The sequence below is a fragment of the Lampetra planeri genome, chromosome 37 (assembly GCF_965212315.1).
Source record: "Lampetra planeri chromosome 37, kcLamPlan1.2.h2, whole genome shotgun sequence".
NCBI classification, from domain to species: Eukaryota; Metazoa; Chordata; class Hyperoartia; order Petromyzontiformes; family Petromyzontidae; genus Lampetra; species Lampetra planeri.
Genome location: NC_136143.1, coordinates 5,483,629 through 5,506,320, shown reverse-complemented (window position 1 = coordinate 5,506,320; position 22,692 = coordinate 5,483,629). Strand labels below are relative to the sequence as shown.

General features: G+C 46.0%; 1 protein-coding gene across 2 annotated transcripts in view; it reads right to left on the bottom strand.

Annotated features, from left to right (window-relative positions):
- The window catches only part of LOC144730968 (breakpoint cluster region protein-like), a 126,689-nt gene that overhangs the window by 75,381 nt on the left and 28,616 nt on the right, over nucleotides 1–22,692 (bottom strand). The window contains exon 2 of one of the 2 annotated variants that reach the window (XM_078611863.1): nucleotides 5,692–5,882. In XM_078611863.1, coding sequence (XP_078467989.1) covers nucleotides 5,692–5,882 — 191 coding nt within the window. Of the gene's footprint in view, nucleotides 1–3,319; nucleotides 4,216–5,691; nucleotides 5,883–22,692 lie in introns of those variants that run through there. The other variant, XM_078611864.1, reaches the window with a different exon arrangement.

Genomic DNA, 22,692 nt, shown 5'->3' with positions numbered 1-22,692 from the left:
GAGCACGAAGGGGTTGTGTGGTCAGCACCATGCCTGACCGTCTTTGTCTCCACAGCGCTGATATGTATACACTGCAGCAGGTCCTTTTTTAAGACTAAGGTGACCTAGGGGACACCCAGGCCAGGTTCTAAGAACTGAGATGTGACGGGGGAAAAAACTCCCGCCAGCAGCCACTGAGCAGCAGTGATGCTATCTGTGCCGGGCTAGGTGCACGCATGATACCATGACCGCCGAAACGGGCAGGTATTTTCTGGATTCCATCGTCACTTCCTGGACTGCAATGAAGGTGCTTGGCATAATTTCAACAATAGCCAAAGCGTCGCATCTAATTGCTATATGTAGATGCGAGAACAATTATTCATTTTAACGGCGAGCTGAAACAATAACATTTGGCGGGTCGTTCAACGCTTGCGCAGGTGACAATTGAATTTGCTTGGCTGCGTCGGGCGATGGAGGGTTCTTGCGACATGAATGCGGCCAGATCATTACAGAATCAGAATATTTATTGACACTGGAGGAATCCGATGAGCTATGAAACGGTCAGAACGTTACATCCAAATCCAGATGTTTTTATTTCTCCTTGCCGGGCGCGGGTAATCTTAGCAGCACAACACCGTACATAGAGAGCCTGGTTTTCATGGCATTAATCATCATCATTAGCCATGATGTCTCCCAGCTCAATTTGACCATGATTAAGGACCGTACTGAGAAAACTTGACAACGCACAGAATATCACCGTCCGGAAAGCAGGTGTTTGTTGGGAGCAGCTTCATTATTAAGTGGATTAAAAGATTAAATTAATAAATCAATTGCGGGGAGATAACACAACTAAATCTATTTAAAGTATGAATTTCAGAGTACGTTGAACTGTACGTAGCCAACCGCACTAATTGGAGGTGCGGGGGAAGGGCATCAAACTAAACACAAAAAACTGTTCTGAATAAAAAAAATTTATATTGTTTCACGGGTTATATATTTCAAGTGCACATTTGTGAGTTGAGAAATTTTATCCGTTACGCCCCTTAAAATGAGAACTTGGGACCGAAACATCTGCTGGGGAAGAGGATAAAACACGAACAACTGGGTGTGGTGCCCGATCAACAACAGCAACACACACACACACGACAGCAGCAATTCTCCCTTTCGGTCACCATTATTCAATGGATAGCAATTACTCTTAAAAACAAAGCAGATGCTGGTATAAGCACACCTTATAAGAACGATTGCTTATATCAGAAGCGTGCTAATAAGGTGTGCTTACACATTTGTTGAGGGCGGCGGAGAGGGGACCAAAGAGCAACTTCTAATACAAGCAGACGACTTCGGATATGAGCTCACCTCGCCTTGCTCCCAAGGGGTGTGCTTATAACCAGCCTAAACTGTATTCCAATACAAGAGGCATTGGAAGGAACACTGAGTCCATCTCTGGTTGTTGAGTATTTCGAAAATAATAGGGGGCGCTATTAGCGCCAGGGATTACGTGAAACAAATTGCGTACAAGGTATCGCAAAATCAGAAATAATGGATCAGCACGTGTGTGTGTGTGTGTATTATGTCGCGTTTACTTTTGTGTTCACGTTCGACGGCGGCGTTGCAGAAATAGTGAAAGGCAAAGGCGCAAGGATGCCAGTGCTCGCTCGCACCACTTCTGGCGGAACGGCTTCCGCTAGAGCAGTGCTCTTCCCAAATTTTCAGAGGGGGGGCCCACTACCGCCGATAAGACATCGTCAGCGTGAGGGCCGCCACACCGCCGCCTGCAAGGGGTGTTTTCACTATTTGTGTATTGTCGGGGGGGGGGGACCGCAAGTCAGGGGGCCGCACTAGAGGCCACCAGGGAGGCGACCGCCAGCGGTCCGCGGGCCCTGCGATGAAAAACACTGCGCCAGAGAAAGCTCTAGGAAGCCTCCTCCAGTAGATTTGGCCTACTCTTCCACACCGGCTGGAAATCTTGGAAAGGGGGAGGGACCCACACTTTACTCCACCGCACGAGACCGGCCGATCGACGTGACCATGGTGGACCCATTTATACCGCTGGATGGGACAGGAAAGAGGTATTTGTGGGTTGAGAGGGGGGGGAGTGGAATTGAAGAAACTTGCACTGCTTTTTCACCGTGGGTTTTATTTATTTACATTGTATAAATGGCCCGTGGCAAATAACCACGTGAAGTGGCAGAAAAACACTGAAAATCACTCTGCTGGATCCAACCAGGATTGATCTGGGTGTTCGGGGTTGTGAATGCCGCTGTAATAAAAGAAAAAAAATACGATTCCTCCTTTGGGTAAGGCGACGAGCAAAGCCTGCGAACGGCTTGGAATCCTTTTTTTTGTCGTCGCTGGAATGAAATGTGGCTCGTGTCTGGGTAGCCGGTTTTCTAAAAATGCAACTTACATCAATCTGACGGTCAAAACCACAACATGTTGCCGCTCTGATAAACAGTTTAAAAAAAAAGTGTCACTTTGATACTTGGAATACAGCTTTAACCTATAATACAGCTAGAATCTATCTATAATCTGATGCGACACCAAAAGTACACCAGCGTGTTGACTCTTTACATTATGAACAGAGCACCGTTGACGCATGCAAAACAATTGTAAATACGGAAGCAGAATGGTGCAATCAAGCCCTTCATCGATCCGGGGTTGCTAAAATGAGAACTAATTTGCGAAGAAGTCAACAGTTTGATCGGTTGCCCTGTAAATATACTCACCCCCCTGCCATAGAAATGTGGATTTTCCCACCACTGGTGGTTCAGGGCTGTGAACAGGAAATGAGCGAAGCTCGATGCCCTTAAACTCTGCAAAGCCACTGTGACTTATCTGACTTCCAATAGGGTTGCCAACTTTAAACTCTCATTAATTACGGATTAAGATGATGTAACAAAGCATTGTGCGCAGTACCTCGGTCACATGTACTGGCAAATGAGTGTTTGGGACAAACGGCATGCAAAGCACGCATGTTTTTTATAGAGTCGACATAGTCCTGAATAGCGCCATATAAATATGTACCCGTTTAAAACGTGTGCACTCTTCTTACTAATTATGTATGGGTGGCAACCCGAAACACCCACCTGTGAATAATGAATTTCCTTTGCACCGTACGTAGCTAACCGTGCTAATCGGTTGACTACGTAAGGTGCGATGGGTTTCGGCAGGCTGTCAAAATGTATTTAACACTGTTTTTTAGATGTTAGTGACTGCAGCAATACTAGGCAGAAATCACAATTCAACTGTTCTCCATATATACGTTTCAAAAATGTAGATTAAATACAAACAATTAGAATGAGAGAAAAAAACCACACAATAACAAGGAGCACCGTACCTCAAAACTCTCATATTTGGCAGCACCGAACATGAAGGAGGGCGAGTTGGGCGAGACGGGAGACGTGGGGCTCGGGACCCACATGTAATCGCACAGGCAGGACTCATCTTCCTTGATGAGAAAGGCATCCAGACTACCGAGCACCGTGGCAACGTCCAGGCTCTGCCGGTTTGCCATGGGCCACACGTGTCGGCCGCCCGATCACAAACAAAACCGCCGCCCTTCCTTGAACCAGCGAGGCCTAGGCAACAGGCTGCGTCAGCGGTGCAGGCCCGGTTTTGCTTCCTTCACTGCGCAGGCGATGGGCGTTGGAGCTTTCCGCAGAGGCGTCTAACTCCGGCTCGCTACGCATTGAACGCTTGCGAGTACCCCCCCAGAAGTTTAGAACGCAATTAGACCGAATGCAGAAGTCGACATGTTAGAAATGTAGCGGTAACTCGCGCGTTGTAGAATCCAAAAGTGGCGCTGTATGCAGGGCGAGGGCTTATCTTTAGAAATAAAAAAAAACATTTGGCAGGGACCAAGAGAACCAGGAAACCACATTTGAGCTGTAGGTGATGAGGCAATGCCAGTGGTTGATTTAACAAACTTCCCCCTTTCGCGAAGCTTAACGGCTAACACGTGTGCCAACGAAGTAACGTGGAACTTGCGCGAACAAAAGGCAGACATAACTGGCCCATCTGTGACAGCGTGAAAATTGCACGCAAGGTTTTTTAAAAAATAAAATGACTACAGATTTGTTGGGGCAGGAGTGATGCTAGCCCATTGGGGGGGGGCCCAAAACAGAAATCCGCTTTTTTGGGGTTCCCACTCTCAATTCACAGAATGCTAGTAATCTTAAAAAAAGATATATAAACAAGAGATATTTATGTAATCAGATAAGAGGAATTCAGAAAAAAAATGTGTTGTAGTGAGCTCAGAAAGGACAGATACCGACAAGATAGAGAGGAGACAGATTTGTCAGCTTATTCATATCAATTCGTATTCTTGGGTCTTTCGGTAAAGTCACGTAGATAGTTTCAAAGAAAATAACAAAAAACCACGACGTTTTGATCGCAGCACAAGCGGTCGTCTTCAGGAAAAAGGGCTTTTTTTGTTATTTTCTTTGAACCTATCTACGTGACTTTACCGATAGACCCAAGAATATGAATTCCTGCAGTCACAAAAGCTTTAAGTCAACATATTAATGGTTATTAGGATTTCAATTTGAGCTGATGTTTGATGAACCCTTATATATTTTTTATGAATCCAGTTCCCCTTGAGCCACTTTGAGCCCTAAGCTTTTGCCTCGATAGCTTATGCCGAACGCCACCCACTGGGCTGGGCTTGTAAATGTTTTGCGTGGGTTGCCGTTTCGGACGACGACAAGAACGACTTAAACCGCAGGAGCAGTTACGTTCCAGATGTGACTGCATGCACTTCCTATACGCCACATGGCCACGTTCGCCAGCCCCGTACTGCCCCACATTTGCGAAGGCACATTAAAAAAAACTTCAATCGCTGCGGCATTATGGACTCTTTACTTCAGACGCACACGTGATGGAAACAATCCAACGTGTGGATTAATGAATACTCAGAATGTTTGTTTATACTGGAGGAATCTGATGAGCTATAAAGCTGTTTCTCACAGATGTCCAGTAGGGGCGGGTCAAGACGTTACAACAACAAACAATACTAAAACACGATAGAAGCGCCAAGTATAGGAAAGATAAGCAAATCACGAACAAAATGAAAATAAAAATGAACTAAACTATTTTTAACACGTAGGCTTTCGAGACCAATATTATTCATAATATAGGTTTTTGGGTCAGATCGCGTTATTTATAAATGTGTCGTAACCCTCCACCACCTGACACGGCCAAACAGTAAAAAAAAATGTGTCACGTTTTCAAAGGACAAATTAATTGACTTTTTTATTTTATCAGGTAAAGCCTACTGAGCTATTAGCTTCTTTTTCAGAAGCAACCTGGCAATAATTGAAAGCGCAACTACGTAGCTTATCGTGTGGAAATTATAGCAGACAAATACTCTAAACACATGTTTCTAAATATGGAGGGAAAAAGTGAAGGACCCGGAGAAACATCTACGCGACCACAGGGAGAGAGAGAGAGACACGCACACTCCAAATAAAAAGGCGTCAGGCTCGGCATTGAACCCACGACCTCCTGAATATCAGATGAGGTAGTTAACATCTCGCCACCACTGTCTCTGTGCTCTCTACGGAGGAGAAAACAGGCCTCTCAGTTTCTATGGCTTCGTGGATGTCAGCACAATCACACCACCGTAGCATCCTAAAAAAATGAAAATAATAACCGAGACAAAAAACAACCAACCCAAAGCGATGGCCCCCGGTGACTCTGTCGCGTAGTTACCGTGAGGTTTGCGTCGAGTGTGGAATCGGCAGGGCCATCTCCGTCCTCGGGCTGCAGGCCACGATGGCCAATCTTGGGAGACGACGACGGGGGAGAGTCGTCGATGTACGGGAGGTCCTGGCCCCGCTCCTCGCCCTCCGTGCCCTCCACTTGGTGGCCGCAAGCTGAGTGCGTCCGGCCGTATGGGGCATCTGCGGAGATTTGGTCGCAAACGGGGAAAGGGGGGCATCGATCAGTCAACGCGAGACGCTCGGGGAGAGACGTTTACTTCAGCCACTCGTAATGCGAGTGCGGCCTTCCGGGCTAGGCCGTGTGTTTTGACAGTTTTTTTCTCTCTCAAGCTTTTACCACGCACTACTGTGGAATATCTTCAGATACTGCAGGCATCTTCGAGTGTATACTCGTTGAGATCGCCGCAGTAGGGCGCGTCAAAAGTTTCTGAGGATTAATGAATGCTCAACACAGACACTGCATTGCGCGCTTTCGGATTTGCTTCTGCGGCCGTCTGGACCGCTCTTCCTTTCGATATTAAGAAGCCACTGAAGCTATGTACTTTAAAATCTAGGTTAAAATCTAATTTCTTTGGAACTGCTTTAATTGTTTATTTTTTTGTCCTTCCGCCGCACCTCCGATTAGCAACGTTGGCTACGTACGGTGAAAGAAGTTCACCGTACCATCAACCTACGTCCTCACCCGGAAGACCAAGCTTGGAATGCGAGATGCATTAATTCATCTGGCGGCGTTTCACTTTCGCGCTGGGAATGTGAAGCGAGATGAGACCACGTGCCCTCTGCCGAACAGCTCTAGGATTTCTGCGATAAAAATGTTCACGAAATTATGTAATCTAATTTTTTTTGCCGATAAACGTGAGACGAGTACTGTAATTGTATTGCACATTTTTATTGCAGAGTTTTTTGTGCTTCCATGTACTTCGAGTATGAATTAAGATTACAAAAAAATATACATATATAATGTAATCATTATAATCATCATTACAACTTTACAAAATATAATGCTTATAATGCCCATGCTATAAGCTGCATAAGACAAAACAATTAACTACAAAAAGGATGAAGTCATATTACAGCAATGCCATCAATTACTCCAACAAACATATTGACAAAATGTTAGTTTAATGGATAATAGATATTCGCTTATAACTTTAATGATCATGCTTTGCCATTTTGTTAGCAAATTGAAACAAGTGAAAAATCACGTGAGCCACGATAGTGAAAATATAACGACATTTTCACAATTTGGGCAAAATTAGATAAATGTGAAATACAATTTTTTTTTTAATGAGAAACTAATATCGCGACAATCGCTATACATGGCGAAAGTAAATAGTTATAAGATTACACTGGTCAAAAAAACAAACATTTTTTTCTGGCCTGGACTTTTGCAGCTGTTCTAGACTAATTTCAGGGTGCTGATTCCAAATCTGATCTCAGATTTGCTCTATCACATCTCGTTTTTATGCTATCGGCATACCCCATTTCATTGATTTTACCCGAAATTAACTCTGTCACTTATGATTGCAAGTTGTTGCGAGTCAGTGACTGCTTTAGTGTTAAAACATGGTGCTGTATTTTTAGGATAGTGTGTTTATAATATCATTTTATGTAGATATCCACATTTATTTAATATTTTTCTTCTGCAGTTTTTATTGAAAATGCAATATTTGATATCTCAAAAACTGATGCCAGATTTGGAATCAGCACCCCAAAATTACCTTAGCACCGTTGGAATACCTTATGCCAGAAAAAGTGTGTTGACCAGTGTTATCGTTCATCGTGGTCCCGCCGTATCGCCGCAAACCCGAAGCCGCACCCACACCGAGCAGACAAGCAAGCCTGCTTACGCGAGGACCAACGGCACGATTTCTAGCGTTCATCAGACGTGCCGCGTTATTTTCCAGACATGCGGTCACGCGCCGTTCGTGTGACATCGATTTTTTATCGATTTTTTATATCCCATTCGAGCATTTGATTTTGTGCGAGGAGAGCGGCAAAAGCTGAACGCCACGGAGCACAGCATGAGCCTGGAAACCGCTTTAAAAAAACCCGCCATTTTTCAAGTCACCCACGCTTTGCTCTCCCCAACCTTTAAGCTGATAGAATAATAATTCACCAACGTCTCACTTTGGCAGAAGAAAAAAGAAACAACAAGAGCATAATAATTCTGAGGTATATAAATTGGGAGTTAAATGTGCATTGAGCCGGACCGCCGTTCAGAACGACGGCGAAATACTGAGACTCCCGCGGTGATTCATTAACAGCCGGGTACAATTTATGCAATAAAAATCAATTCGTTGCACCCGATTTTGGGTCCAAGTAGTACGGCGGTGCCTTCAACGCGAGGAGGATGGTTCACGGAGGGGCCTGGGTTAAGAGCCTACGATCTCCGCGGACAGCGAGATCAAAATTGATGATCAAGGCGACCGCGATGGTGCGATATTACGCAGCACCAAGAGACCACAATTTTGGCGCCGGGCACGTGGCACCTGCAGGGGGGGGGGGGGGGGGGGTGCGGTCACAAACAAAATAACGGCCGATAATGCGACTGTCACGGGTGAACGGTTTGAAAAATGTAATAAAATATTTGTTGTTGATGAGATCTAAATATGTACGTATGTTGAGCTTCTTTCGCACCGTACGCAGATAACCAACAAACTAAACAGGCACAAAATGTACGAACACATTAATGGTTAAACAAATTTTAAAAAATCACGCTGCATTTTGTTATTAACAATACAAACAACGTCTTGGGCCGGTAAAATGAGTTGCACGGTGGGAAAGTCAACAGTGTGGTTGTCCTGTGGAGAGACTCGGCCCTGGCATAGGAACGTGGAATATCCACGACTGGCTCTGCACTGTAACCAGGAGATGAGCACCGCCCCTCAATGCTCATTTGCACTGGAAATCACTCTGACTATTTTGGCTCGCAACAACATTTTTACGAACATGAATGGCTCATGTTTAGGCGGGCGCGGTGGCACAGCAGCTGGCGCCCGTCACAGCGTGAAGACGCCTTCATCTAGCAGTGGACAGACAAGGGGCTGTGAATCATCTTAATGAAATGTTGAGCAATGACCCCTTTCTTCAGTTTATAAAAGCGAACGAGGAAACGTGACCGTGTACCTCGTCTGAACGATGCGATTTGTTGGTTTTAATTTCCATCGCGTCGGTGCAACTATCTAGCGCAGACTGACTAAGGCAGACAGACCGACCGACCAATTGCCTGACACATAAACTGACTGACGCACAGGCCAACCAACAGACAAACCGGCTGGCAGCAAACCAATTGCTGGCAGGCTGCAGAAGCAGTGGCGGCAGCGAGCAGCAGCACAGGTGCGACCGGCCGCCTTGACGCCAGAATAAAGAACAGTGGGCCTCAATCTTGGCGGTCACGCACCACGCCAGTCAATATACAATGACACCACGGTCCCCGAAGACACCAAGGCGGCTACCCCCAAATTGCACCTGTCTCTCAGCTGACACAAGGCTCTGGGCACAGCGTGGGAGGGTGGCGGTCGCGATTGTAGGGGAGCTGGGCACACGGGTGGATGGGTTATTTTTTTTTAGCGCCTGCGGAATTCATTATACGTCTGCCACCCAGGAGACGATCGAGAGACGCGGCGGCGATGTGTGGGGGGGGGGAGGGGGTAGAGTCGGTGGTGTGTGTGGCTTGCCTGATCGGGCAGCGATAATTAAAGGGAGCAAAAAAAACAGCTGAGCATGGGAAGGTGGGAGAAAACCACGAAAATAATGGAAAGGACAAACGCGCGCACGCACAGACACGCGCACGCACGCGCACGCACGCACAAACAGGCGCGCATTGACTGGGAGACGATGGCAGAAGGCCCTGGGACCCTAGGGAACTTACTGCACACATGGTCTACACAACGCCCAATGTCAATAGACGTACATTTCTCTGAAATTGCAACCAAGTAATGTAAAAATAAATGAATCTGTAAAAAAAAAAAATCATTTTTATGGAGCGGTGGCACGGTGGTTTACGCTATGAACCCCATGACCCGAGTTAGATTTCTGTCCATGCCCAACATCGGTGGCGAGTGACTGAGCTGGTCCTGGGCCACACTCGACCAACAAAGACAAACATCCCCGATACAGCCTGAACAGACTTTTGGGGAAGGTCAGCACCACGCCTGACCGCCTTTGTCTCCCTTAGTTTGCGATGTTTACACGCCGTACTAGGTACTGTGCTCATTTGAGTCTGAGTCGACCAAGGGATGGCCCGTGACCGGTTGAGATAATTGTCACTGGTGTTTGCGCGAGCGGGAATTGAACTCGGGCGGGCCGGGTTCGTAGTGCAACGCACTAACCACTCCACTAACGCTCACCAACTCACCCGCATTCACCAGCATGGTTAAGTCTAGTCAAACAACCACCGTGATCCACATTGCATGTGTAGGTCATCATCCAGCAGTGGATTGACAAAATCACTATACAGTACTGGACATTGCTTTTGTAGTTTTACATATTAAATCATTATTAAGTGGATAAAGTTAAACAAAAAAACTGATTTTTTTTTTTACTTGCGTTGGTGAACGTTGTGATATCCCACCGTACACTAGACCCCCCTCTGGTAAGGCTGAAATTATTTTTCTTTTGAAAGTCGAACCCAACGCGGTCCAACGCGTTGATAAATGACCCAGCTGAGCTCATCCATCACCGATTGTGACGCAGCGAAAATGCCTCGCAGTTCTCATTAAAAAAAAATGTACGCTTTGTTCAAAATTGGCAAACATCTGCTCCTCTCTACCTGTGCCAGGGCGAGCGCTCAGAAAACGAGGAGACACGCCCGTCGTCGCTCTCCCCGGCCCCCCCCCCCCTACAAAGCGCCGGCTCCATCGGGCTGATTCCACGCCAGGAAGGGCAGCGCCAAACATTTCATCGGATCTACACACTGCAGACACTCTCTTTAAGGGATGCGGGAGATCGGTCGTTGCACTCACAAGAGCGGATTTTGCAGAAATCAGACTATTTACAACTGGAGGAGGAATCCGATGAGCTGTGAAGGGCCACGGGGTCACAGAACGTTACGACAACAAACAATACAAACACACGATAGAAGTGCCGAGTATAGAAAAGGTGAACACATCACCCAAAAACATACTAATGAAAATAAAACATCCCCGTCCTACCAGGTAAAGCCCTCTGAGCTGTGAACTTATTTTTCGGAAGAAACCTGGCCACAAATGACAGATCAACAAAGTGGATTTTCATGCGGAAATGTATAGCAGCAAAATAATAAAAAATAACTTTAATGCATGTTTAGAAATGCATGTTAACCGATTAGGACACCGATTCATGTCGGAATGATTTGTCCCCGATTCTTGATAATGGAGGAAAAAATGGCACAGAACACCACGGCGTCGGATGTACTTGGGTGGGCAATGGCGCATTCAGTTTTGTGTCTACGTGTAGTGCCAGGGTGTTGTAGGCCTGGGCTGTGAGGCTGCCAGGAGATGGCGCTACAGCAGTGGATTCTTGAATCATTCTGTGCAGAACCCCCCTCCCCCTACTCACGAGTGTGGGTTTTCTCCAAGCACTCTGGTTTCCTATCGCAAATCGAGCGCTCAGTAATGGAATAGCCCAAACATGCTCACGGATGGCACTCCCAAAAAAGGAGAGTCCTGAGACTCATTGGCTATTTTCCTGGCTAAATAAAGTGGCATTAAGCTTTGGCAACGGAAAAGCAAATGCACATACTTTCGTTTATTTACCCCGGTGAGAACTAAGGAGACCAGGATAGCAGCTCCATTTGCAAGAGAGTGGATCACCAAAATGACGAAAAGGAAATCAAACAACATACGTCATGGTCAATAAAACAAAATAAAAAAAGAACAAATCGCGGTTACAGGGGAAACCATAAGCCCCTATAGGTCAATGACTCCCCTAACCAACGGATTCTGATATGATCGGGATGAGTATTATGAAAGCACAACAGCAGATGAAGAGCCACTGCGTCGTATTGTAATCCCCGATTGATTCACAATAATAATAATACAGCTCACTTCATAAGGCGTACAAAACAGACGGCCAAATTGGATCTGGATTTACGATGCATATTTTGAAGGCGCGTCGGGCATACATCAAGTCCGAGAAACGGACATCGGACAGGTGCCGTATTTCGCGGCAGTAAAACAGGGGGGGGGGGGTGCTCCAAATTTTACACGTCGATTTTCTCCCGGGAAGATTGAAATCTGATTGATGAAAACGACGAGCCGGACGCCGTGGCTCTGAGCATGCGGCTCCTAACACGCATCAATTAATTCAAATCTGCGACAAACCGTCAATCACCGGAATCCACATTTCCTTCCACGGGTGACGCGAGACCAAAACAAGAGCACGCGTCTATGTTTGTTTACAACCGACCGATTTGTGGGAAATGCGAATGCTAAACAGAAGCCGTGCGGTTTCGGCACCCCGCCGCTGACTGACTAATGGGCAGGCCATTAGATGAAATGCAACACTCGCCTTGGCCGAAAAACCGCAAACACAAGCATGCAAGGGCAGCGAAGTTTCTGCAGAGCGCACCACGGTGAGAGGTTGACGAAATTAATTTGACGAATGAATCGGGCTGTGTGTGTGGGGGGGGGAGAAAGAAGACAGATCTTGCGTTTTGTTTTCGAGGAGATTCGAGAGTCTAGGTTACACAGACCCCCCGCTCGGAAGATGGTGGCGGTGCTATAGCCATCAGCAAACTTAAGCAAAAGCTTAAGGGGCCCAAGCGACTCAAGAGAACCGTGATAAATAATTTTCTTCCACCAAATCAAATCGACAGCCAATCATCTTCTTGGTTCTTTCGGTAAAGTCACGTAGAAGGGAAGTAATAAAATAATAAAAATAAAACATAATAAAAGAATTCTCACAACGTTTCGGCCACAACGCAAGCAACCTGAGGACGGCTGCTTGCGTTGTGGCCGAAACGTCGTGAGAATTATTTTATTATGTTTTATTTTTATTATTGTATTAGTTCCCTTCTACGTGACTTTACCGAAAGAACCAAGAAGATGAATCCCTGCAGTCACGAAAGCTTTAAATCGAAAGACAGCCAATCAATCGGCAAGGTCGCGGATAGTGGGCTAAAGTGCGAGTGCTCTTCTAAGATATCGGGTCAGCATGGAAGAGTAGGCCAAAAATATTCGCTAGATGGGGGCTCTCTGTCAACAGTGGCATGAGCAATTAATTGCAAGACTGCACCTTGACCTTTCACTCATTCAAACTCAGATTCTTGTGAGAAAAAAAACGCTCATCATTAAAGTATTACAATAAGCATAATTGTATTTGTTGATTGGTATAGTAATATACCACTTTGATGCAACTGTGTTATAATTAAACTATGTCACCTCTGTGTTACATTTACGTGGAACGTTTCCTAAATAACTAACATGTTGTAGTTAAACTTAAAATAGTTAATGTTTTTTTCTTTTAAATATGTTACCGTACATTTTCACAAACAAATTTAGCAATTACGTTAATTGTGAGAATTGTTCTTCAACTCAGGGTGAGCTAGCTGCCACAACAACGTTTGGCGAGTCGTTAAACGCTTGCACAAGTCACAATTAATTTCACTATGTAGGGTGGTGGAGGGTCTTACGACACACATTTTGCCAGGTCATTACGACGCCTCACCCAAGAAACAACCGGACGAATAGCTTTCAATCCTTTGTTTCTTTTTTGTCCGAGTTCATCCCGGCCATTTCAACGTCTGCATCCCTCTGGGAGCTTTGCCTCGCGACATCTTGCTTCATCAACGGCTTTGAGCACCTCCTCTTGGAATCGGTGCAACAACAACAACAACAAGAAGCCCTTTGAGAATGGGACGTTGTGGAACCCAACTATTGCTCCGCAAAACACTCGAGTGGAGTGGTTGCTTCTTCATTCGCGAACCGTCCGCAGACTCCCCCAACGTAATATTTCCAGGCCGTGGTGAAAGGGAACTCGGGCGACGCAACGCGAGTGATCACGCTCCAAGGCTACACAACCGCAGGTGCATGGCTGCGGCTCTGCGTTGTAGGCTGCGACAGATCTGATCGGGGCTCTTCACGCCCGCTATAAATATACGATTAACACTCCGCTCCGACGGTAATTAATTGCGCCTTGGGGTAAAATTGAATATATTTTGCGACGCCATAGGTTTCGCGGCACACTTCACCGTGATTTATACGCGCTTATTTTAATAAGGAATTTTAAAATATATATATATAAAAATGCCTTTTTTATCCCTCCCTTGCAACAATGCCACGTTATAAATTTAACGTGCGAAAGTGAAAAATAACCGCGGGGCTATTTTATTTTCATGTTAACAACGCCTCTACTGGCACTGTAATTCTCGCCGTAGCGTACCGCTGACATCTGCGTAAAAAAGAAAAAACCCAAACATGGTCTACTTAGCGCTGATTTATTGTTGACGAGCTGTAAATGTCTCCCAAAAACACCATCGACAAAATCATGAAATGGACTGCTGACATAGGCCATGATACCCTGACAAAAAGGTATCTCTGATCAATCCCTCTGAATTATTTACACCCTCTCTGCACGTTGCGCACACCACCGCACGCACACGCACACCGGTAATCCTTAAGAGTGGCGAGCACACTGCTGTTTTGTTTATGTTCGGAGCTTCCAGTCTGTAGATGTGCCACCCAAAGCGGCCGGGTGGCTCGTCGATAGAACGAGCGTGACTTGCAGCGCAAAGGTCGCGAGTTCACATCCTGCTTGGGGTGTTGACTGCCATTCATCCTTCCGGAGTGTTAAACGAGTACCGCTTTTTGGGGGAAGTCAACGGCGGGTTGTCCTACGGAGACGCTCGCCCCCGCCATTGGAACGTGGAATTTCCACTACTGGCTCAGGGATGTAAACAGAAGATGAGCACCGCCGTGGTGGCGAGATGTTGACTACCTCGCCTGGTATGCAGGAAGTAGTGGGTTCGATCCCAACCCTGACGCGTGTATATTTGGACAAGTCACACAAGAAACGATTGTTTACTCTTTGGTTTGTTCGGTAAAGTCACGTAGGTAAAAAATAAAATAAATTAAAATGTATTTTATTTTGTTGTTTAAAAAAAGAATTTTACCTACGTGACTTTACCGAAAGAACCAAAGAGTATGGATCCCTGCAGTCACGAAAACTTCAAATCTAGATTGTATATTTGGAATTTGCATGTTTTCCCTGTGGTCGTGTAGATTTTTCTCCGGGTCCTCTGGTTTTTGCCTCCACATTTAGCAAAAACGCGTTTTAAGTATTTGGCCGCTATACATTTCCTCAAGATAAGCCACTTTGTTGAGCGATCATTTGTGGCCAGGTCGCTTCTCAAAAAGAGCTATACAGCTCAGTGGGCCTTACCGGGTAAAATACTTTAGTTTAAATGCTTATTTGAACAGGAAATCACTTTGACAAAAATTATTACAGAATTATAACTGGACAGCAGTTTGAACCGAGTGTTTGAACCGTTGGAAACGTGTTCATTAGCCGCCTAAGCTTTATAAAGCGGAGAGCGCGAGTGATCTTGAACGGCACGTTGCAGAAGCATCTCAAGCAATCACAGCTGCGATGCTCGTGAACACCTGGGGACTCTCTCATCTCGATACGACGTACATCGCCAACGCCGCGGCGGACACGTGGAGGTTGAGAGGGACAAGGCGCATCACAATGAGCTCTTCACACTAAGAAGCGTTGTGCGCTGCGTGTAAAGTTACGGAAAGTGGCAACGCAGCGGTTAGCGCTCTGCGCTACGAACCCGGCGACCCCCAGTTCGATTCCTGCTCACGGCCAACACCAGTGATGATCACCTCTACTAGATCGACTCGGCATGAAATGAATGCCTGGTGCGACGTGTAAGCATCGCCACTGGCCAACCATCCCCTCGTGTGCCGTGCCAGCCTTCAAAGGTGCTCGCTAACAGCCCCAACAGTCTGTTAAAGGCTATATGGGGGATCTTTTTCTTGACCATGAGGATTGGTAACGACGTGGTCGAGGCCTTCATCTAGCAGAGGATTGAGTCTAGCTGCTGATAACGATGATGATGATCATTAAATTGATCAACTCGAACAGACGTATTGAGGTCACGGGCAAATCAGTTTTGGGAAACGATGCTCTAGAGTCAAGGGCACAGTTGTTGAACGCAACTCCACATATCCCACGAGTGGCTGGGGACATCTGCAAGCTTAACTTATCCTTCCTGTCATGGGAACGTCACAACTCTTTGATGCCACGCACACTCCTCTCCGCTGTGGGTCGGATGCGAAAAAACTGACAAAACCCGGCTCAAGTCCATGCCCCGGAGTAATTGCACTTCCTCAGCGTGCACAGCTGCCCGTCGTGTCGTTATTTTCCGGGGGCACAAATCATGAATTTCCCATCATTTGCGCCTGTGACGGCTGTTGTCACGGGGGGGGGGGGGGGGCCTCGAGTTCAACCGGGGAATGTTCCAGGTCACGGAGCCAATTTACGTGCGGCCGTGAAGCGGCGCATCGTCCATCGTCGCCGTCTTGTTAAGTTTATTTATGTGACGGTTTAGCCCGGGCACAGTCAGCCAAACTGAAATGGCCTTATTAAACGAACACGCGCAACTGTTGATATCATGAGCATGGGATTTATCACGCGTTTAAGATTAAGTGGCGCGCGCGATACAATCTTCACGGAAAGGCCTGGAATAAACCCACGTCACCTTTACGCGCGTTGTTACATTTTTACTTGACTAAATGGGTCAGAGGAGCGCGGAGCCAGCACCGGTGAGATCCTGGGTTCGATTTTGACCGTAAAATTGGTTCTCTAATGAGTTGATGGTCTTAGCCGGGGACTAATCTCAGCTGGGCTGTCTGGGTCAAAGACCTGGAAATTAATTCTCTACTTTGGAACACCACTTCCAGTTTACTGCTCGCTATGGCCAAGGATATTAATCACGTGCTCATTCCGCTCTAACAGCGACCTGGATAATTATTAAGTGGGAAATTAAACCCTGGTCTCAGCACAGTCACCAAAAATTGTACAATAAATCTCCATTGTATGATTTTTGTTTTACTTAATTGGTCAAATTTAATGTGAAAATTGTGTCTGTTACCAGCTTGCTGTGATAATTCATGTTTTTCCTACGATTGCCATGCGATAAACAGCTCTACGTCAGTGCGCGTGGGAAAGTACAACAGTGTGGATAAGAGATCACAAGGAGGGTCAAGGATTGCTTTGCGACAGTTTGGAATGGCCAATTCTCCATCTGAAAACTTTACAATAACAGCACAATCGGAATAAAATTGAAAGAATTTTTCTTTTTTTAATGACAATTTCCTTTTTTTTATAAGTATGAACTAATAATACTGTGGACCGGCTACAAAAAAAACCAAGTGTGTCCATGGTATTGCGGAAAAATAAAAACATTTTGTACAAATGTACACATAAAATAGATATATATCACTGACATTGTCCTTTCGTCCACCACAACTTTTGTTCGTATCCTCACAAAGAGGGTTAGCTCAACGCCAAGATCAACCACTCTCTCCTGCTTCCGCTCGCATTCTTTCAACTTCAAGCCGCAGACCATATAAACAATCGCACCACCCCAAATATAAATATGAAGGGAGTGAGTGGCGTGGGTTAGCAAATTCACCTACTCTAGGACAAAGCAATTGAATGGCTAACTCGCTTGACAAGCGCATCGCTAACGTTTGCAACGCATAAGCCATTCCGAGAGGAGAGACACCGGGTACAGACACCAGCAAGCACGGCGATTGCAATCTGTGTTTTGCCGGGCTGAGAAATGCGCACTCGGCGTAATTCATGATCATTCGAAAATCGGGAACCCAGCGCACGGGAGTAATGGCCTCTTGCAAAGGGCACCTGAATAAGCGACGTCACGGGGTGGCACGTTCCATTAATCCGCCGGTGTCGCATCGACGGGCTGCGGTGACTTGCGATTTCGTCATCGTCACGTGCGCTCCGTCGTGTGCAGCTGGACACATTTTTTTTTAACCAGGTAAGGCCCCACTGAGCTATGTAGCTCTTGTTCAGAAGCAGAGTTCGCAAACGGGTTTTGATTCCTTACCCGTACCCATACCCGGCCGCACCAGGGTCGCAAACGGGTACCCGTACCCTACCCGATACCCGGCTACCCGTACCCGGCCGGGTATCGTGTAGGGTACGGGTACGGGTACCCGATTGCGACCTCTGGGATGAAGCCATGTTGCAGGCGCGGGTGGGTTGATTCTAGGAACTTGAATTGTGAGAAGAGACAAGACGTTGGGAAATGAGTGACAAACGGTTACTCACCAGTGACTCACGGCCTACCCGTACCCGTACCCGGCCGCACCAGGGTCGCAAACGGCTACCCGTACCCGGCCGGGTACGGGTAGCCGGGTATCGGGTAGGGTACGGGTATCGGGTACCCGATTGCGACCTCTTTTCAGAAGCCACTTGGCCACAAATGATCGCTCAACAAAGTGGCTTGTGATCAAGTGGAAAGCTGTCGCGGCCAAATACTCCAAACGCACGTTTCTAAATGTGGAGGGAAAAACCGGAGGACCCGGAGAACAATCCACGCAACCAAGGGGAGAACATGCAAACTCTAAATATACAGCAGGCATCCAAATATACAGGCGTCAGGGTCGGGATCGAACACACGACCTCCTGTATGCTAGGTGAGGTAGTTAACATCTCACCACCGCGGCACCCAATTCAACAAAGCGGGTTCCTCTGTCAAATTTGAATAGGTGAAATGAGCGCCGTGCTTGGCTGTGCCATACTTATGATTCCCAACAACGATGAAAACCCATGAACAATCGTCTCAATGTCCTACCACTGCAAAAAATCGATGTGGCCGCAACAGCTCTCCGGGGTGTTTTCAGGTTGTACCTCGAGTTTCCTGGCACTGTGTCTTCACATTTCGTGCCACGTCCTGGGGAGCTTCTGCTAAAATAGCCCTAGGCACGTGGAGCGGAACGTCGGACATCATGTCAAACAACCCGTAAGCACGCAGGATGCAAGGAGTGTCGTTCGGCACGAGGTCCGACGTTTCGTTCCACATGCTGGAAACTTATTCTGCTAACCAGGTGCAAAGCTTTTTTCGCTTGTGGGATCTGATGATTGGGTGCATTTCAGGGTGATTTGGTCATAGCTGCGCTTGTTGTGAGGTATTGCACAGAACCGCAGGAGGTAGTTAATAACAGCATACAATGCAATTATCTCACACAGGCAGGGAAACACAGTTCATGCCCAAGGCAATGTGAACAAAAAGAAAGCAACAAAAAAACTGACGTGATAAATTTCTCGCACAGCTTTATAAATATTTTACCGAGTTTTACGTGTGCCAAAAAAGAGAAGGGAACAAAGCCAGGCTACAGTGCAATTTTAATTTCATTCTCATTTACACATTTCTTTAGAACTGATTTTTGTGTTGCGTTTGCTGTCCTTCCCCCGCACCTCCGATTAGCGCGGTTGGCTACATACGGTGCGAAAGAAGTTCAACATACATACATGTTCCAGATTGTTACGCAGTACATCCATGAAGTGGTACACGCTTAGACAGCTGCCCCTCCCTGGCATCTCTACGTGCTGTGCAGGGCCATTGCCTAAAACGTCGCCCATTATAACCTTTTGTTATTTCTAAAGTCACACGGTGTTACTGACGGAGGTGTTGAGCGCTTTTTATCATTGGAAAGAAGCCCAGTCGGGCTCAAACAATTCACGCCCGCCACCATTCCCCGACGATTCGATGAATTGTTCCGGAATCGATGCCATGTTTAGCTTCACCACTGTGAGAGCCAGCAACTCTAGTGGCTGCAGGAGTCATGCAACGCCAATTACTCCCAACACGGAGTACAAGAAGAAAAATAATAATCAATTACAGACCTTTGTCAATCCGCTGCTGGATAAATTTCTGTTGTGACGGTTGTCTGACCATACCTCACCACTCTGGTCAGTGCGAGTTAGTGAAGGTGGGTGACGGGCAAGAACCACTTCAGATATCACGCGTCGCTGATGTTAGCCGTCGCCGGGAATTAAAATCCAAACTGACGAGGTCTTTATGAAACCCTATGTGCTAACCACACTGCCACCGCCTCCCCCGCAAATACAAGAGGCGTGAGACGCAAGTGAGGCTCACCTGAGTGGACAAGCGTAAGAGTAACAATCATAGCGCACGAATACGAATGGAAAATCACAAGTCCTGACACACGATGCGATGCACACATACATTACGTGAGTAGAAATCGAGATCAAACCGATACATCGATCTAATTGATCGTTCTACCACGAGGGCCCGGGGCGATTTGCACGCTAAGCGTACATTTAAAACGAGAAAGACACACATCTCGCCCTGGTTGTAAGAACTAATGAAGAGGCAGCGGGTCCAACTACGGCTGTCGAATGCGGCGAGCTGTCTCCTCGGGGACCGGAAATATTCCATCGCCTTGAACACTTTTGGATCTCATTAGTACTGTACACAGTATTGCAATTTTAATTTTCGCCATCACTCTATTTCCGACGTAAGCCGCCTCTCGTAAAGTGCTCAGCCCAGCGAGCAGATGGAATGCGGAGAGCGTAAGCCACTTGGGGTAGGACGCGGGAGAAGAGAAATCTTACGCGGGAGGAATTGTGCCGACTTTATTGAAGCGAATAACACTCCAAAAATAAACCTGGCCGAGCACGGATACGCTTGGGTAAACAAACAAACAAACACGTGAGAACAGCCAAACTTGTCAGAACGAACATCTTGGGATGTGTGGCGTTAATTGCCGGGTTTCCAATTAACTTTTTTTTTTTTAAACCGTGCAGATATAAAGTCGCGTTGATTCGAACAAAAGTTAGTTGGGAGATTAACGCTGTGAAGGGTGAAGGTGCAGCCCTGCGAATTGCCTGTTCACGTCACTGCTGGTGGAAGGGCCTCAAGCAGACGGAGCTCTCGGGAGGCCCTGAAGAGGGGCTCTTGACCCTTTGGCCTGACATCTTAGAAGAAGCGAATAGGACGGATGAAAATGTATACGTCCAATAAAACCGTTTTATATCCTGTCGAGTCAACAATGCATTTAGGATGAGGCGAATGAGTTTTAGGTCAGAATGAGCTCCACGTGAAGGATCAGGACAGCGCTGTGAAAACAAAACATTCGTGACGCCACACGCCGGCAATCAGGTGTCCGTGAAATGATTGAATTTTGGAAAACGTCAAGTCAATGAACGTATTTTAATGGAAAAAAATCGGGCAGTTTTCATTTCGCCAACTTAACTCTCCTTCATTTTAATCAACAGCCCAGCCGAACGAAGCAGCTAAATTCATCGAAGTTAAACATGAATGAGTAGGCCTTTAAGCCCGAGATCAAGAGAGGAGCTCTCCGGTAGAATTGTCCTTTTAAAGCCCCTCATTAGGGTCGCAAATCCAATTACGCTCCAGTAAATAAAGTGGGTTCATAAACACACGTTGTGCGATCCAAAAATGCGCACACCCCCTATCCCTTTCATTTATTTGTGTACAGTCGTTATTATCATCACCGTCGTCATCGTGAGCATCATTCTAAGTTCACACACCTGTGCAAGAAGACGCGTCTGTGTGTGTCGCAGCAGATTGAATAAATATGTATTTTTTATTTAAATACGATTGGATAGGAGTAAGACTCTTCGAGCATTAAGGAGTCCGACATTAATGAAGTGGGATACAAAAAGCCAAGGCCCTAATTATAATATATATTGGGGGTGACACATCCCCCCCCCCCATATTAAAATATGCTCAAAATGTCCCCCCAAATATATTGCTATATAATATATTTCTGTTTATGTGATTGTGGTTATGGTTGCACTTTATTAATCCCTAATCTCTGCAATTACATACAATGAAACAAGAAAAGGTAAAAAATTAAAATCAGCAATGCAATACAACACACTATTGGGCATTATTGCAAAAAAATAATAAAAAGTCCATCTTATGTGTTAGTGAATTTTTTTTATATTTTGGGCAGATTTTTTTTGCTGGGGGGACCCCCTGGAAGATTTGGTCCCCCCCAATGTTCACCCCATGGCTACGGCCTTGCAAAAAATCGATTATACCGAATGGCATGGCCTCTACTGACTGGCAGAATTGACACAAAGCCATTACATCCAACATATCATCAACAGCCATGGTCAATCCACTGCTGGATTAAAGCCTCCCCAAGCTGTCGTTATCTATCACCAACGTAGAACAGTAATTCGTGACGTGCCACTTTTGGGGGGTTGTTTGACCATACTTCGCAATGCCGCGGTAAATACGAACGGATTACACTGGTCAACACACTTTTTCTGGCATAAGGTATTCCAACGGTTGTAAGGCAATTTTGGGGTACTGATTCCAAATCTGGCATCAGTTTTTGTCTATCACATCAGGTTTTTGAGATATCAAATATTGCATTTTCAATAAAAACTGTGGAAGAAAAATATTAAATAAATGTGGATATCTACATAAAATGATATTATAAACACACTATCCTAAAAATGCAGCTCCATATTTTAACACTAAAGCAGTCACCGACTCGCAACAACTTGCAATCATAAGTGACAGAGTTAATTTTGGGTAAAATCAATGAAAATGGGGTATGCCGATAGCATAAAAATGAGATGTGATAGAGCAAATCTGAGATCAGATTTGGAATCAGCACCCTGAAATTAGTCTAAAACAGCTGCAAAAGTCCAGGCCAGAAAAAAACGTTATTTTTTGTTGACCAGTGTTATTATTGACTCCCTCGAGCCGTCCTCAGCAATTGAATGATAGTTCATGAGTCAGGGTTGTGATCCAGGTTAAGATTTGTTTTTCTTACCATTGTGGTACATGTAGTGGCATCGACAGTAGAGAAGGCTTCAGGGGTCACATTCACCCACTGCATGTAACGCGTGCAAATTGAAACATTCGCAATTCGTACCAAGTTTAAAGATAAGACGCTGTCTTTCCGACAAACCTGTTCTTCACCTGAGGACGGCTGCTTGCGTTGTGGCCGAAACGTCGTGATAATAATTT